Here is an 18,846-nt window from a genome sequence, read left to right on the forward strand (position 1 = left end):
GTGGCCATGGCCATGGCGTCCCATCAGCTGCCTCGGGAGTCCCCCGAGCTAGCCAGGCTCGGTAGGACTCCTTCTTCAGCTTGACGGCATCCCTTACTTCTGGTGTCCACCACCGGGTTCGGGGATTGCCGCCGCGACAGGTGCCGGAGACCTTACGGCCACAGCTCCGGACGGCTGCGTCAACAATGGAAGTGGAGAACATGGTCCATTCAGACTCAATGTCTCCGGCCTCCCTCGGAATCCGGTCAAAGCTCTCCCGGAGGTGGGAGTTGAAGACTTCCCTGACAGGAGATTCTGCCAGACGTTCCCAGCAGACCCTCACGATACGCTTGGGTCTTCCAGGTCTGACCAGCTTCCTCCCCTGCCAGCGGATCCAACTCACCACCAGGTGGTGATCAGTTGACAGCTCAGCCCCTCTCTTCACCCGAGTGTCCAAGACATACGGCCGGAGATCAGATGACACGACTACAAAGTCGATCATTGACCTCCGTCCTAGGGTGTCCTGGTGCCACGTGCACTGATGGACACCCTTATGCTCGAACATGGTGTTCGTTATGGACAGACTCTGGCTAGGACAGAAGTCCAATAACAAAACATCACTCGGGTTCAGATCGGGGAGGCCGTTCCTCCCAATCACACATCTCCAGGTAACACTGTCGCTGCCCACGTGAGCGTTGAAGTCCCCCAACAGAACGATGGAGTCCCCAGTTGGGGCACTTTCCAGCACCCCTCCCAGGGCCTCCAGGAAGGCCGGGTACTCTGCACTGCCGTTCGGCCCGTAGGCCGAGACAACAGACCTGTCCCCGACCCGAAGGCGCAGGGAAGCGACCCACTCCAACACATGGAGCTGAGCTGGAGGAGAACTCCAACACATGGAGCTGGAGGAGAACTCCAACACATGGAGCTGAGCTGGAGGAGAACTCCAACACATGGCGGCTGAGCTGGGGAGCTATGAGCAAGCCCACACCAGCACGCCGCCTCTCACCGTGGGCGACTCCAGAGTGGAAGAGAGTCCAGTCTCTCTCCAGGAGTTGGTTCCAGAGACCAGACTGTGTGTGGAGGTGAGCCCGACTATCTCTAGCCGGTACCGCTCAACCTCCCGCACGAGCACAGGCTCTTTCCCCCCCAGCGAGGTGACATCCCATGTCCCTAAAGCCAGAGTCGTTGTCCGGGGATTGGGTCGCCGAGGCCCCCGCCCACGGCTGCCACCCAGAGCACAACGCATCGGGTACTCTGCACTGCTGCTCCACAACTCTTTCTTGAAATTTTACCACTTTTTTTACTTTTTCCCGGCCGTGTAGAAGCTTTTTTAATATCGCTGGGTTTTAAAAATGCTGCTTATTTGAGGGCGTTTCCTTGGCGTCACGTCCCACCTGGGAGTTTTTTGGGGCCGATCTGAGAACCTACCGCGAGACAGGGACTCGTTTGGCCCGTTAACGTTCCTAGAGACGGTTCTTTGCTTCCGACAAACGGATGACAGACTGATGACGCCGTTGTCCCGTGTGTCTCGGCAGTTCATGCAGGTGGAGCAGCCGGGCCAGATGTGGAGCCAGGCGCAGGCGGCGCTGCAGAAGATGAGTCCGCTGCAGCAGCAGATGTCGCTGAAGCAGCAGCAGCAGCAGCAGCAGACCTTCTACATGGCGCCTCAGGAGCCTCTGAAGCTGTACGAGCACCAGCTGCAGCCGCAGCCTCAGCTCCCGCTGGACAAGAAGATCAAGTTCCCCGACCCCGTCAAGCTGCAGGACTTCTACTGGGAGTCGTACCGCATGGGCGAGGGGCTGGCCGTCATGGCCGACCGCCTCAAGAGGCCGCCGCCGAGCGCCATGTGCTCCGAGCAGGAGAACGCCGGGCCCCGCGGGCCCCCCTTCGAGGTGAGGCCCTGTCTGTCTATCTATCTGTCTGTCTGTCTGTCTGTCTGGGAGGGGGGAGGAGAGGGGGAGGAGGAGCTGGTCCTGTCCTGCTGCTTTCTGTCTCTGTGCTGCTTCCTCTTAGCCTCGTAAACCAGCCTCTCCCGGAAATGCATTTCATTTCATTTCTCAGAGAGTCTGGCCTCATCCCCCCTGTAAGTGTTTGAATGAATTGCATTTCTGGGAGCGGCTGGTTTACGAGGCTAGCTTCCTCTCGCTGCTCTTCCTGCTCAGTCTGACCTCTTTTCCACCAAACTGGTTCCAGTGCTGGTTCGGTGCTTAACTGGTTCAACTCTGGTTCCTCCAAAGAACCACTTTGCTTTTCCACTGATCAGGAGCCAAGTCAGAGCCACATCCCCATCAGGAGCTGCTCCTGTCTTTGCTGCTGCTACAGTTAGAAACGGACCAGAACATTAAAACCCAGTCCGACCTGCGGGTGTTGAACACCGGACCCGACGTGGAAGCACAGACTAGGCTTTTAATTAACGATAACTCTAAACCCGGCTGAAAAAAAAGAAGGAAAAAGCAGCCGTCTTCGCCATAATCGCCGCGACTGGCAACTAGCCTACGTTTTGACGGCGATATGTTTTGATATGAGCGTTAGCTGCTGTTAGCCACCGCCTGTAGCTTAGCTAGTTAGCTTCAACTGTGTTTACATCGATAAACAAACTTAATACGTAGCGATAACGTGTCTGTATAGCGCTGGTCTTGTTGTTGAACCAGTTTGGTGGAAAAGAGGTATTTGAGGCCTCTCCTCTGATTGGACAGGAGTTAGACTCTCCTCTGATTGGACAGGAGTTAGACTCTTCTGGTTGGACAGGAGTTAGACTCTCTTCTGATAGGACAGGAGTTAGACTCTCTTCTGGTTGGACGGGAGTTAGACTCTCTTCTGATTGGACAGGAGTTAGACTCTCTTCTGATTGGACGGGAGTTAGACTCTCTTCTGATTGGACAGGAGTTAGACTCTCCTCTGATTGGACAGGAGTTAGACTCTCCTCTGATTGGACAGGAGTTAGACTCTCCTCTGATTGGACAGGAGTTAGACTCTATTCTGATTGGACAGGAGTTAGACTCTATTCTGATTGGACAGGAGTTAGACTCTATTCTGATTGGACAGGAGTTAGACTCTCCTCTGATTGGACAGGAGTTAGACTCTTCTGGTTGGACAGGAGTTAGACTCTCTTCTGATTGGACAGGAGTTAGCCTCTCCTCTGATTGGACAAGAGTTAGACTCTCTTCTGATTGGACAGGAGTTAGCCTCTCCTCTGATTGGACAGGAGTTAGACTCTCTTCTGATTGGACAGGAGTTAGACTCTCCTCTGATTGGACGGGAGTTAGACTCTCTTCTGTAGCATGAATGCAGCTCCTCATCAGTAGTTGTTTCTGTTTCTGCTTCTGCTTCTTTGTAGCTTCTTTCAGCAGAACTTTTCCTTCTTCACCTCCGTCTTACCGGCTTTGCCTTCTGTCTCTTCTCTTCTTTTTTTTACCCCCTTTCTCTTTCTCTTCCTGTTCTTCTTCCTCCTGTTCTTCTTCCTCCTTCCTCTTCCTCTCTCACTAGGACAACAAGAGCTCGCCTCTTCTGCCTCCCGACCTGTTAAAAACTCTAGCAGCAGACTTTGAGGAGGAGGAGGAGCTCGTCTTTACGAAGCCTCCTGACTTCTTCCAGGCCTTGGCCGGCCCTCTTAGCTCCGCCCCCGGACCAAACATATATGTATGTAGCCCCCCCCCCTCTTAGCTCCGCCCCCGGACCAAACATATATGTATGTAGCCCCCCCCCCTCTTAGCTCCGCCCCCGGACCAAACATATATGTATGTAGCCCCCCCCCCTCTTAGCTCCGCCCCCGGACCAAACATATATGTATGTAGCCCCCAACCCTCTTAGCTCCGCCCCCGGACCAAACATATATGTATGTAGCCCCCAACCCTCTTAGCTCCACCCCCGGACCAAACATATATGTATGTAGCCCCCCCCCTCTTAGCTCCGCCCCGGACCAAACATATATGTAGAGATAGATAGATAAGCTTTATTTCGGTGTCACTCCACAACACACAATAAAAATCCAGAGACAATATAAAAATACAATATTCATTACAAAATTATCCGTTCCCCCTTGACAAAATTAAAAGTGTTGGGGACCACTCAAAAAGAGAGTTGTGAGACGACACCAACTAATAAAATCATGAGTTAAAAAAACGCACATTATAGTACCATACAAACAAAAACAAAACAAAACAATTGTTTTATGAACTGGAACTCATGAGAGACAGTCTTCTATGTATGTAGCCCCCCCTAACCCTCTTAGCTCCGCCCCCGGACCAAACATATATGTATGTAGCCCCCCCCCCCCCCCCCCAACCCTCTTAGCTCCGCAACGCAAGACTTGCTATGCGACCAAAGAGCTCAGTGAGGACACATTGGAAATGCCAAAAAAAGAAGGAAAACTATACAAGAAGGTGCCAGTGTCAATGGTATCATCAAGAAGTACCAAAGATTTCAAGAAGTACCAACGATTTAACACAGTGAAAACCCTCAAAGGATGCGGTCAAAAGTCAGTAGTGTCAACTCAGCTAGTCAGAAAAATCAAGCAAGATGTTGAAAACAATCAAAGGACTATTACCAAGGCTCAGTTCCTTCAGGACAGCCCTGGTAGCAGTCCTTTTATAGTCCCAAGTGGTGTGACTATAAAAAGGCAAAGCCGGCAAGTTCATGGAACACGGTCCCTACTGCTTTGTCCATTTGCCACCAGGCAAAAGCCACATCTCTGTGCCCATACGTTTTTGTGCAGTGTTTGTTGTAGTGTCTGTCTTGATATAGTGACACCACCTGCACCCAGTTCATTCAGGACAGCCTTGGTAATAGTCCTTGGATTGTTTTCACCATCTCGTTTGATTTTTCTGACTAGCTGAGGTGACACTACTGACTTTTGACCGCATCCTTTGAGGGTTTTTGAGGGTTTTCACTGTGTTAAATCGCTGGTACTTCTTGAAATCTTTGGTATTTCTTGATGATACTTTGCACCATTGACACTGGCACCTTCTTGTATAGTTTTCCTTCCTTTTTTGGCATTTTCAGTGTGTACTCACTGAGCTCTCTGGTCTTTGCCATAGCAAGTCTTGCGTTGACATGAAAATGACTGAAATGTCACAAGCAAGTCAACTTTTATAGTCAGAAAACTGGTAAAAAAAACTCCCAGGCCCATTATGGCAATGGGCCAATTTGCCAAAATGTTGAACTATCCCTTTAAACGATTTAAAACTTAAGGTTTGAAGTGTGCCGCTATCTCTCTGTTCAGAGCAGACGTCTAAATTACAGAGTGGAGTATTGATCGGTGCCGTCAGTCTGATCCTGTATTGGTCCCTGTTCTGTCACAACTTCACCCTGTAGTGTTGAACTAGTCAAACTGACCACGCACACACACACACACACACGCACACACACACACACACACACACACACACACACACACACACTGATGTTGATGATGTAATGATGATGTCATCATTGTCTCCGTCTCTGCAGCTGCCCAATCAGAGCAGGATGGAGAGCGATCCTGTCAGCCAATCGTCTTCTCTGCTGCCGATGCCGGGCTTCCCCATGCAGGTCAGCACACACACACACACACACACACACACACACACACACACACACACACACACACACTCACACTCACACTCACACCTCAGTTGGCCCGGTGCATGATGGGACATGTAGGAGCTCTGGTGTTAGAAGTTGAAGCTGCTCAGATCAGTGACAGTGACTCGGTTCGTCCACCAGGAGGCAGCAGAGGATTCATTTAGTTTCAGTCTCTGCTTTGACTGGACTGAAGCAGCAGCTTCACCAGCTGATCAGAGTCATTGATCCGTATCGATCAGCTGGTCGATCAGAGTTATTGATTTTAGAAATTAGAGCACATCCCACAAAAGTTGTGTATTTAATAGTGAAGTACAACAGAAGAAGGAAAACATTCATGATAACATTGGGGGAAACAATGAATAAATAAAAGTAAAAACAAATAATAATGATAAATAAAAACAGTAACATAGAGAAATAAACACAAAATAGACAGAAATATATATTCATATAGTATTTCTAAGGTACAGAGAACTCTTCAGAGCTAAAATCTTTAGTATCATTTCATTGCTCTCCTTTTACTAAATCAACCTATTCCTTTTCTTTTCAGACATTCTGGTTCTGTTTGTTGTTCTTTACATTTCTGAAACATTATTTACAGTTGGTTTCCAGTTATTAAAGGAAGATTAAATGAGTTTTAGCCAGTTTCTCGTTATTTGTTTCAGAGCTCCTATTAATATAAGTATTAGTGAGCTCATGGTGTTGTTAATAAAATAATAGATTGTGATTCTGTCGTCTCCACCGTGATCGATCAGATCAGTGAAGCAGTTGATCAATCGGTTGTGACCTTCTGTCTCTGTGTGTGTGTGTGTGTGTGTGTGTGTGTGTGTGTGTGTGTGTGTGTGTGTGTGTGTGTGTGTGTGTGTGTGTGTCTGTGTGTTTGTGTGTCTGTGTGTGTGTGTGTGTGTGTGTGTGTGTGTGTGTGTGTGTGTGTGTGTGTGTGTGTGTGTGTGTGTGTGTGTGTGTGTGTGTGTCTGTGTGTGTGTGTGTGTGTGTGTGTCTGTGTGTGTGTGTCTGTGTGTGTGTTGTTCAGGAGTACAACCAGAACAGCATCTTCAGCCAGGCGTACGGGAAGACGCTGCCGCCGAGCTCCAAGGCCGACGGCCCCATGATGCACCAAGAGCCGTCGCTCTACTCGCTGTTCGAGGGCACGCCGTGGTCGCCCTCGCTGCCCGCCAGCTCAGGTATGACATCACCGTGACCTCACCGTGACCTCACTCCCAGGGTTATTATAGGCTGTGTCCGAAATCACCCCCTACTCACTATATAGTGACCACGCCATTTTGTAGTGGTGTCTGAATGTTTAGTGATTATTAATGTTCACTATATAGTGACTGAATCTATAATCTTTATTACCAAATAAATGCAGTAGCGACCGGTGTAGCTACCAAATAAATGCAGTAGTGACCGGTGCAGCTACCAAATAAATGAAGTAGTGACCGGTGTAGCTACCAAATAAATGCAAGTAGTGACCGGTGCAGCTACCAAATAAATGCAGTAGTGACCGGTGTAGCTACTAAATAAATGAAGTAGTGACCGGTGTAGCTACCAAATAAATGAAGTAGTGACCGGTGTAGCTACCAAATAAATGCAAGTAGCTACCAAATAAATGAAGTAGTGACCGGTGTAGCTACCAAATAAATGAAGTAGTGACCGGTGTAGCTACCAAATAAATGCAAGTAGCTACCAAATAAATGAAGTAGTGACCGGTGTAGCTTCCAAATAAATGAAGTAGTGACCGGTGTAGCTACCAAATAAATGCAGTAGCGACCGGTGTAGCTACCAAATAAATGCAAGTAGCGACCGGTGTAGCTACCAAATAAATGCAGTAGTGACCGGTGTAGCTACCAAATAAATGCAAGTAGTGACCGGTGTAGCTACCAAATAAATGCAGTAGTGACCGGTGTAGCTACCAAATAAATGCAGTAGTGACCGGTGTAGCTACCAAATAAATGCAGTAGTGACCGGTGTAGCTACCAAATAAATGCAGTAGTGACCGGTGTAGCAGAACGTTTTAATTACGCGACGTAATACGTCATTAACTGAGCGGCAGAGTAGTGTCCGAAAGTGTTTTTTTATTTGGCCAGTGAGTCACTATATTGAATTCACTATATAGTGAGTAGGGAGGAGGGAATGAGGGGGGGATTTCGGACACAACCATAGTTTTTATTTAGAGTTAGTCTTAGTTTGGTTTTTATTTTGAGGAATTGACTAGTGTTTATGTAGTTTATTTAGTTTTTATGTAGTTTTTATTTAGTTTTAGTGAGCTGTCATGACGTTATGTCTGATGCGCTGCGTTGTGATTGGCAGACCACTCCACGCCGGCCAGCCAATCCCCTCACTCCTCCAACCCCAGCAGTCTGCCCTCGTCCCCCCCCACCCACACCCACGCTGCCGCTGCCGCCGTGCCCTTCTCCAACTTCGGGCCCATCGGCACGCCGGACAGCCGGGACCGCCGCGTAATGGACCGCTGGAAGACCGACAAGACCGGTGAGGACACGAGGACACTCTTTTTTTATTTTTTTAACTATATGTTCTAATTAAAATCATAGCACAAAGACATTACATTTATTATTTCATTCCTCCATTACACTATGTACCATTTCCTGCCACATTTTAATCCAAATAGTAAGTAAGCAAACACCTTGTGTGAATTATTCAATGTACCTCTGGATGATAAACTAGAAAAAGATAGCATTTCCTGCAGAAAATGCGTGTGAATGCTGAAAGCAGCTGAACGCTGTTGCTGAAGCAATGCTGAATGAGCTGAATAAATTGTTGAATCAATGCTAAATTAGTTGACGAAACTGCTAAAGCAATGTTGAAAAGACTAATGCTAGAGTAGAGTAGAGTAGAGAGTAGAGGAATACTTTATTCATCCCTAGGAGGGAAAAAGCTGAAACATGTAACTTGTAGTGTGAGATGAATGCCTTTTTAAAGGTAAAAAGCAGTAGAAATGCTAAAGGGAGAAGAAAACATTGAAATCCTGCATGTTTAAATGTAATGGTTAAATAGTTGAATGGCCTTGTAAATCAGCACATACCAATGGTGGTTGTTGTTGTTGTTGTTGTTGTGGTGTAGGTGCGGTGAGCGGCTTCGGTCTGGACTACCTCCCGGCCGCCTCCTCCTCCTCCTCCTCCTCCGTCTCCGTTGACTCCAGCTGGCACCAGACGGGGCCGGCCGGCTCCTGGGCCAATCAGGAGTCTCCCATGGAGGAGTCGTCCTCCACCGTGCTGCTCGACAGCCTCAAGGTCCTTGAACGCACCACGCACTCAACACTCTGTTAGCACCACGCCCTCAACACTCTCTTCCTGTTTCACACTTTAATCTGTAGCAACCGGTGTAGCTACCAAATAAATGCAGTAGTGACCGGTGTAGCTACCAAATAAATGAAGTAGTGACCGGTGTAGCTACCAAATAAATGCAAGTAGCTACCAAATAAATGCAGTAGCGACCGGTGTAGCTACCAAATAAATGAAGTAGTGACCGGTGTAGCTACCAAATAAATGCAGTAGTGACCGGTGTAACTACCAAATAAATGCAAGTAGCTACCAAATAAATGCAGTAGTGACCGGTGTAGCTACCAAATAAATGCAAGTAGCTACCAAATAAATGCAGTAGTGACCGGTGTAGCTACCAAATAAATGAAGTAGTGACCGGTGTAGCTACCAAATAAATGAAGTAGTGACCGGTGTAGCTACCAAATAAATGCAGTAGTGACCGGTGTAGCTACCAAATAAATGCAAGTAGCTACCAAATAAATGCAGTAGCGACCGGTGTAGCTACCAAATAAATGAAGTAGTGACCGGTGTAGCTACCAAATAAATGCAGTAGTGACCGGTGTAACTACCAAATAAATGCAAGTAGCTACCAAATAAATGCAGTAGTGACCGGTGTAGCTACCAAATAAATGCAAGTAGCTACCAAATAAATGCAGTAGTGACCGGTGTAACTACCAAATAAATGCAAGTAGCTACCAAATAAATGCAGTAGCGACCGGTGTGGCTACCAAATAAATGCAAGTAGCTACCAAATAAATGAAGTAGTGACCGGTGTAGCTACCAAATAAATGCAAGTAGCTACCAAATAAATGCAGTAGCGACCGGTGTAGCTACCAAATAAATGAAGTAGTGACCGGTGTAGCTACCAAATAAATGAAGTAGTGACCGGTGTAGCTACCAAATAAATGAAGTAGTGACCGGTGTATCTACCAAATAAATGCAAGTAGCTACCAAATAAATGAAGTAGTGACCGGTGTAGCTACCAAATAAATGCAGTAGTGACCGGTGTAGCTACCAAATAAATGCAAGTAGCTACCAAATAAATGCAGTAGCGACCGGTGTAGCTACCAAATAAATGCAGTAGTGACCGGTGTAGCTACCAAATAAATGAAGTGGTGACCGGTGTAGCTACCAAATAAATGCAGTAGTGACCGGTGTAGCTACCAAATAAATGCAGTAGTGACCGGTGTAGCTACCAAATAAATGAAGTGGTGACCGGTGTAGCTACCAAATAAATGCAGTAGCGACCGGTGTAGCTACCAAATAAATGCAGTAGTGACCGGTGTAGCTACCAAATAAATGAAGTAGTGACCGGTGTAGCTACCAAATAAATGCAGTAGTGACCGGTGTAGCTACCAAATAAATGAAGTGGTGACCGGTGTAGCTACCAAATAAATGCAGTAGTGACCGGTGTAGCTACCAAATAAATGAAGTGGTGACCGGTGTAGCTACCAAATAAATGAAGTAGTGACCGGTGTAGCTACCAAATAAATGCAGTAGTGACCGGTGTAGCTACCAAATAAATGAAGTAGTGACCGGTGTAGCTACCAAATAAATGCAGTAGTGACCGGTGTAGCTACCAAATAAATGAAGTAGTGACCGGTGTAGCTACCAAATAAATGAAGTAGTGACCGGTGTAGCTACCAAATAAATGCAGTAGCGACCGGTGTGGCTACCAAATAAATGCAGTAGTGACCGGTGTAGCTACCAAATAAATGCAGTAGCGACCGGTGTGGCTACCAAATAAATGCAAGTAGCTACCAAATAAATGCAGTAGCGACCGGTGTAGCTACCAAATAAATGCAAGTAGCTACCAAATAAATGCAGTAGTGACCGGTGTAGCTACCAAATAAATGCAAGTAGCTACCAAATAAATGCAGTAGTGACCGGTGTGGCTACCAAATAAATGCAGTAGTGACCGGTGTAGCTACCAAATAAATGCAAGTAGCTACCAAATAAATGAAGTAGTGACCGGTGTGGCTACCAAATAAATGAAGTAGTGAGCGGTGTAGCTTTTTAATTACGCGACGTAATACGTCATTAACTGTGCGGCGGAGTAGTGTACTAAAGTGTTTTTTTATATACTATATTGTCACTATGTTGAATTCACTATATAGTGAGTAGGGAGGAGGGAATGAGGGGATGAGGGAATGAGGGAGGGGTTTAGGACACAACCTGAGTCTCTCTTTGGTTTGTGGACAAAACAAGACATTTGAGGACGATGTCGTCTGGTGGTTTGAGAAACACTGATTGTTGTTTTATTGACCAAACAACTAATTAACTCTTAACTAACTAAGAGCTGAACTGAGCTGTAGTTTGTCTCTAACTCCTCGTGTCTCTCCATCTCTCCAGTCGATCTGGTCCGGGTCCATGATGCAGCCCGGCCCGTCGGCGTTGGAGCAGCTGCTGCTGCAGCAGAAGCAGAAGCAGCAGCGCGGCCACGGCACCATGAACCCGCCTCACTGAACGACGCCGAGCCCAGCGGCGCTTTGTGTCCGGACGTCGAGGAGTTAAACCAGCGACCAGCAGCAGCGAGCGGCGGCGAGCAGCGACTAGCGAGCGGCGAGCAGCGGGAGTTTAAAACTAAACCACCGTGACGAAGGAGGAAGCAGAAGTTTAGTGACGAAGACGACGAAGCTCCGACTTGAAATGGAAAATTAAACCGGCGAAGGAATCGGATCGGTGGAGGTTCTGAGGCGGCGTCGCCACGACGACGACGACGAGGCTGAGACCCGAGCGGGCGCCGCCGCCGCCGCCGGGTTTCCTTCAACCCGCGGAAATCTGAACTTCACCGCCACCGCCGCCACATCTCCATGACGACGACTCCTCATCCGATCGGGAAGAAACTTCTTTCTTCCTTTTTCTCTGACTCAGAATAAAAAAACAAAAAAGATAAAGAAATAAAAGAAATGAAGGTGGAGGAGCGCGTGGCGGTCGGCTCAGGGCGGCAACGGGACAAAACCACAAACTTTATGGACTTTATGAACTCTCTCATTTTCACTACGGAGGAAGAGGAGGAGGAAGAGGAGGAAGAGGCTCTGCGTTCTGATTGGACGGTTCGGTTACAGCTATAAATATATAAATAAATATATTTTGCCGTAGTTGGACGTCGACGTCAACGTCTCTTTAGCCGCCGCGTCGCGTCGTTGAGAAGAGAACCGGGACTTGGACGTCTACACGCCTTTTTATTTCTGGGGCGTTGTGATGCCGGTGATCGTCACGGCAACAGGAAGGAGGAGGAAGGAGGAGCAGTGGGAGGGGGAGGGGCTGAGAACGCAGAGTTAGCGTTAGCGGTCGTAGCGTTAGCGTTAGCGGTCGTAGCGTTAGCGTTAGCGGTCGTAGCGTTTAGTTTTCTCGTTGCTTCATATTAACAAAAAAAAACAAAAAAAACCTAAAAAAACACACAACAACGATGTATTTTGTGATTTGTTCGTAGCGGTTTTTAGCTCGGCGACACTTCGTACGTTACGTTAGTTACGTCTTCGCTTCCTTCCTGCTTCTTCTTGAGTATTTCTTCTTCTCTCCTCTCTTCCCTCCGGCCGCGAGCGACTTCCTGTTCTTTAACTTCAACAACTAGAAGAAGAAGAAAAGAAAAGAAAAGAAAAAAACTAAAACCAACTGAAGGTTTGAACTTTGACCTGCATTTAACTGTTTTTCCTTCTGTTCATGTTCACGGCCTTTTAACCGGTTTGAGGCAGCTGGCGGCTCCTCGGTGCCACACACACACACACATACACACACACACACACACAGACCGGTGTGTTGCTATGCCGACGGACCGGAGCTCTGGACCGAAGCAGCTTCTTCTCGTCGTCGTTAACGAGGAGTTTCACCGTCTCGGGAGAAACTGGGACTGAGGGAAAGTTTGGCACTTCAATAAAACTGTTGATTTACTTCATTATTATTATAATTATAACTAATATTAATATTATGGTCTGGCTGGTGAAGGTCCGGAGGTTCCCGCCGGTTCCTCGGCTGCGGTCGAGACGAGCGTTTTTATTTCCGTGTGGTTGGTTTCGACCTCGTTGAGAGCGTTCACGTTCCGGCTGTTGGAGCCAATCAGAGAGCAGCAGCAGCGGTCTGAGCGACGGCTGCTGGCCAATGGGGACGCAGCGCTGTAAAGTAACTTCCTGTCTCTCCCCCTGTCGTTAAAAAAAAAAATCAGTGAAAGCCTGTTTTTATTTTCCCGCTGAGGGTCGTTTTATTAAAACAGACTTCATAGAGACGTGACGTCTTTTTTCTGTGTGATTGTGCTTTTCATGTTGCATTTACAAAATGTATTTGAAAGATAATAAAGATAAGATATTAAACTGAATGTGAGGATGAAGTTGGCCAGAAGCCCGAGGAGAGCGGAGAAGCTGGACCGGTCTGGTGGCCTTTGTTCTGTTTTGTTTTTTAAATGACTTAATTTTATTTTTTGAGTAAGAACTAAATAAATGGAGTCAGACGGGCGATGACATTCCACCGAGTTGTTCTGGAGCGTCGGTCCCAGCGTTTCTGAGCGTTTCCCGTGGCGACGGAGGAGCTGGTTCAGGTCTGAGCTCTTCAGGCGTTTAAGTGTTTCTGTCTGTGGACTTTGAGAACCGGTGGAATCAGCCTTTAAATAAACGTAAACCTTGTTCTCCCTCAATGACTCGTCTGTTTTCACTTCTTCCTGTCTTTTATTTTGAAGGGTTGGTCGGTGTCGGCCAATCAGAGGAGAGGAGGCTCTCAGTCTCTCCTCTGATTGGCTCACCGACCTCATCATGGTCACTTTAAATCCCCAAACATTCATTTAGACTGTGATGAATTGATTAGATTTTGTTGGTTGTTAATTCATCAATATAAGTTAAAACCCATTAAATAAACTGTTTACAAATATGTTTATTGATAATTCACAAATAAAAGGTTGCAGGTGTTTCAGATGATGAGAATAACATTTAACCTTTTTCAACTTGCATTTAATAAATCCATTATATTCACAGTTCAACTTCAACAACTCCTTTAAAGGTCCAGTGTGTAAAAAATAAAAAAGAGAATAGAGTAGAAATGAGCCACACCAAGTAAGTAGAGGACTTTTTTGTGACATGTGACTATGTTTTGGTGAATACAAACAAAGTGTAATGCCCTTTCCAGTGAATTACAAAGTTGAGCTCCTTCTGCTCTGCTGTTAAAAATGTGTACTGTGGTGAATGGCAGAGAAACAGCACCCAGGCTGCATTTAAAAAATATTTGAAATTATTCTCTAAGTCTCTTTGCGTTTTTGACCAGATTTTTAGCCAGAAGACAAGTTTGGCTACAAACTGTGGGCAAAATCATGAGTATAGAGTGTCATTTGTAGCTTTCGTGGCAGTTTAAGAAGAAAATTTCCAGTCGCTTTTTTGGCTCTCCTCCACTCTAACGATGATGTCACCACTCTGACCAAACGCCATACACACTCATTGAAAAGTGTGAAATTCGTCAGAAATGCACATGTCATTTTAAAGGATTTATCTCAAACATGGCACAAGCTATGAAAAAGTTGTACACAGGTTGAATACATTAGAAGTTTGTCTACAGCTCAGAATTTGAATGAAATCTGTAGGTAAAAGTATGTGGAAGCAAATGAGGTTCAAAGTAGGAACAGTAGTTTCAGAGTTTGAAGACTGTTCCAAATTCGAAACCACCAGTCACAGTTCCAAATTATAGCTGCTGCACAGCGATGGGTCGGGTCTGGGCTATTTTTTGGCAAATTCTGATCAACAAACAGGAGAATAGGAAGACAGGACAGCTGACCTTATAATGTTCACTTTGCACCAGTTGAGGATTGAACCCACAACTTCTAGAACCAAACACCATTGTCTATCACACTGAGCTAATTGACAAGTGGCAGTTCAATAGTGGCTTCACAAATTGAGTAAGTTATTCACTGTTGGGCAGATTTGAAACCACTGTAAAAATAATTTTAAAAAAATGTTGTGGTCTTTTGTTTCACAAAGACCATCTGGTATTTTGATGTGTCTGCCTTCATCAACTCTTGCTAACATTTCCATGTTTCTCACATTCTGTAACATAAACTATAAACTGTTTTCTTGTCTGTAACAACATCTCTGTCCTGGGTGAGGGATCCCTCCTCTGTTGCCCACCCTGAGCTTTCTCCTGGTTTTCCCTGTTAAAGGGTTTTCCATGGAGTTTCTCCTCAGTGGATGTGAGGGTCTAAGGACAGAGGATGTTGTTATGATGGGATGTAAAGCCCTCGGCTAAACTGAGTGCTAAACATAAATGGCTTCAGTAACCACTCGTGAGTTACTTGTAGAATTCTTCTGAGCTTTACTGGTGTATCATAATTTACAGATTATGACCTTCTCAAGCGCAACAGGTGAGGAAAACAGCAGACTTCACACAGGACTCTGCTACACTCTGCTGATACAAACTCCCTTCCTGCTCCCGCTTTACGCCACTAGATGGCAGTGTGTGTCAACAAACTCAAAATCCACTTCTCTTAAAGGGACAGTTACCAGCTCAAAACAAGAGCAAAATAGCTGGAATGTGTCACAAAATAAACCTCAAGTACAGAATGACTAACAAAACAAGACTGAGAGACAGAATAGATGGGATGTAAAGCCCTTTGAGACAAACTGGTGGTAAAAACGGGCTATACAAATATAATTGCCTTGCCTTGTTGGGTCTTAAACCCACATCCTCCAACACCAAGAACCAGCTCCTAACTCAATGAGCTAATTGTCTGGAAGTGCAATCAGGTGTGTGTCGTCTCTAATAGACTCAGGGGGCCCTATTTTGCTGGCGCAACTCACGGGGGCGCAGCGAAGCGAGCCCTGACGCAGCTGGCGCAGTGGCATTTTCGTCCAGTGCAACAAGGTGCGCAGCGGATTCGGTAAATTGGCAGACTGCTGTGCGCTGAGATGGGAGTGGTCGCGCAGCAGGGGGAGGTGTAGACAGATTCGCCGTGGCGCAGTGACAATTTGTTACAGATAGACCGCGCGGAGAGTGCGCCGAAAGCTCGCCAGCTCCAACCTGGTCTAGTCTCAGCGCAAGGCGAAGCGCAGCCAGCGGACTGGTATTTTGACTGCCCAGCGCGCAGTGCGCCCACGTCACCAAGACCTCACAGGCAGATTTCCACACTTCCAGGCACATTTAAATGCAATTAACAACAATAATAATAATAATAATCATCACAATAACCCCTATTTATTGTATCTGAATCAGCACATACACCTATATCTATATAGATTGTCCCGTCACACTGATGGCAGATCAAAGGCTTGCGTAATGGAAACTCAGCCTGACTGAATTAACACAGATGAAACCAGGGAGGGACTGAGACAGCCGTGGATGTCCCAAGAGCAGGTGTTGACACTACACACTGTGCCGTTGCAGATGATCAGCTATTTATTTATTTATTTACTTATTGATTTATTAGGGGCCAGCGCCGCATCGTCACGCGACCATAACAAATACAACTGAAATGCCTCCGTTACGCACAGCTGTTTGTTTATGCTGTGATCTGTGCACACGTGTTTAAATATAGGTTAGATAGATAGATAGACCTGCTCCCTCCTCCTCCCTCCTCCCTCCCAGACTACTTTTGCATCATCAGCCCGTGAGGTCTGTTCGCGCGACCGGACACTGCCAGCTTGGACCGGACGAGAACATCAGTTTCCTCCCGTCTCACTTGCTCTGACAGATTGAGAGCTGTTGCCCAGTAAAAAAAACAAAAAAAACACACACATACCCCTTTTCCATTAATAAAGACACTCATATTTAGTAACCTATATTTAAACAGGTGTGCACAGATCACAACAAACAGCTGTGCGAACGGAGATCACGGAGCGTCTCTCTTTTTCTTTTTTCTTTAGAATTTACCTGAGATGGAGTTGTGAATATCTGCTCACTATGATGCCAGGCTGCTTGTGGTTTATTTGTTTTCAGTTTTATTTGTTATGGTCGCGTGACGATGCGGCTCAATAAATCAATAAGTAAATACATAAATATAGCAGATAATCGTGTAGTGTCAACACAGCAGTAATCCATCCTCATCTTTCATCTGTGCAGCCTTTGATGTGTCATAAGTGTGACGGGACAATCGATAATAGATGTACTGTCTATGCTGTAATCTGTAGGTGCTGATTCAAATCTTCTCTTCCACGGTGAAATCAAACGTCCGCCTTGCGCGCGCGGCGGATTTAAAGGCGAGGAGAGGAGCTCATTTGATTGGTGAAGATCTGACTCGGCTGTGTCAAACCCACTCCACGCCTTCTCTCCTCCCTCTATGCCATTTGCGCCGGTGGGAGGGAAGTAGGCGGGATGCGCTCCGCTGCGTCTCGAAGCAAAATCGCAATCTGCTCCTGGCCACTCCCCGTTGGCGAAGCGAAGGCGAGGCGCAGGGCAGATGCGCCTCGCCTGCACCTAGTCTACCAAAGTAGAGCCCAGGGAGTCACGACTGGGCAGCTGTTGTCAAGGCAGATTCCAAAAATGGTCAAAATGTCAGAAATTCTGTTATCTAAACAAAAATCTGATAACACATAAATTGCATCTTGGAGTTGAGTAAATCTGACATGGGGTCGGACATTTCTGTAAAGTTTGCTTAGTTTTCACCCATGGGAAGTATGACTTCCTTGGAAGAAGAGAGAAGAAGATGACACTGGACCTTCGCCCACAGTCCGGTCCAAGCTATTTGTCTTTTTGTATTTAGAGGCTTCCTGTGATGTCACCATCAGGACGATTGTCTTGTGTTTCATGTTGAGGACATCTGTCATTTTGATCTGTCATCATCAATATCACCTCTCAACCTCTCAATCAATCTCTGACACCAAGAACCAGCTCCTAACTCACTGAGCTAATAAACTGGTAGTGAGACCTGCTGTGTAGCTTCATTTATCCACTCAGGTGAGTCAGTGCCCGGGCAGCTGTTGTGATGAAATGGTCAAAATGTCAGAAATTCAGTTATCTAAACAAAAATCTGATAAAACATAAGTTGCATCCTGACAGCATGGAAATGTTGGTGATTTGTTTTTAACTCTAACTCTTGCTTCATAAGAGAAAATCTGATGTTTAAAAATGCCAAATTGACTCCAGTTGTTCCCATGAGAGCAGAATTCAAAATAATAAATATATATAAATAATACAATTCTGATATTTGCCAAACTTCATCAACCATGACTCCAAAATATTCTCAATTTTTTTCAGTAAGATTGAAAATGGATGGTATATGTTTACAGTCATACGTTTTCATGCACTGTAGGCTCAATTTTTAATAAACAAGTTTTGTGGAGGACAGTCTGAAGATGCTCTCTTCCAAGTTTGGTGACAATTGAGCAAAAATTGTGGGAGGAGATACATAATTTGTATTGAGTCTAAATGAACATGTCCTTGGAGTTGAGTGAATCTGGCATGGGGACTGGACCTTTGTGCAAAGTTTGGTGAGTTTTCGCCCATGGGAAGTATGACTTCCTCAGAAGAAGAAGAAAGAAGAAGAATTCCTAGAGAATAGGAATAACGTTCCTTTTTTTCAGTTCAGTTGTCATTTGACAAATCCATTATTTTCATAGTTCAGCTTCTTTAAAAATGTTTTTATAATAGGTATTAAAATCCAGTTATTTGCCACATAAAACGTTCATTGGCCTATTTAGATGAGACATTATTTACATCTGTCTCAGCAGTTGTAGAATCTAAACTTTAGTTTTCTTTTATATATATATATATATATATATATATATATATATATATATATATATATATATATATATATATATATATATATATATATATATATATATGTTTATTCAAATTTTCAAGAAATAAGACAGAACATACATAACAAAAACAAACACACAAATGTAACATACATTTGGCTCAGATACCAGCTCAGATTCAAATTTGTACAGGCGAGAGATTCTGTAGTCATCCCATAAAATAAGCTAAGGACGAAAGATAAGGTATACACTGCCCTGATTAAATGGTATGTCATCTGCCACGCGGATCATTTTCAGTTATGATACAAACCCTCTTGCAAAAATGGTAGAGATATTCAAACCAAGGTATGACAAAA

The 18,846-nt window shown here is 45.6% G+C and overlaps 1 protein-coding gene across 1 annotated transcript in view; it reads left to right on the top strand.

The window, feature by feature from the left end:
- smg7 (SMG7 nonsense mediated mRNA decay factor) overlaps nucleotides 1–13,449 on the top strand; it is a 48,152-nt gene extending 34,703 nt beyond the window's left edge. The window contains exons 18-23 of the mRNA XM_083991678.1: nucleotides 1,515–1,871; nucleotides 5,428–5,508; nucleotides 6,572–6,722; nucleotides 7,849–8,028; nucleotides 8,620–8,789; nucleotides 11,172–13,449. Coding sequence (XP_083847804.1) covers nucleotides 1,515–1,871; nucleotides 5,428–5,508; nucleotides 6,572–6,722; nucleotides 7,849–8,028; nucleotides 8,620–8,789; nucleotides 11,172–11,285 — 1,053 coding nt within the window. The 3' untranslated portion in view covers nucleotides 11,286–13,449. The remainder of the gene's footprint in view (nucleotides 1–1,514; nucleotides 1,872–5,427; nucleotides 5,509–6,571; nucleotides 6,723–7,848; nucleotides 8,029–8,619; nucleotides 8,790–11,171) is intronic.
- Nucleotides 13,450–18,846: the final 5,397 nt, after the last annotated feature.

The sequence above is a fragment of the Trachurus trachurus genome (genome assembly GCF_905171665.1).
Source record: "Trachurus trachurus genome assembly, chromosome: 17".
Classification (NCBI taxonomy): domain Eukaryota; kingdom Metazoa; phylum Chordata; class Actinopteri; order Carangiformes; family Carangidae; genus Trachurus; species Trachurus trachurus.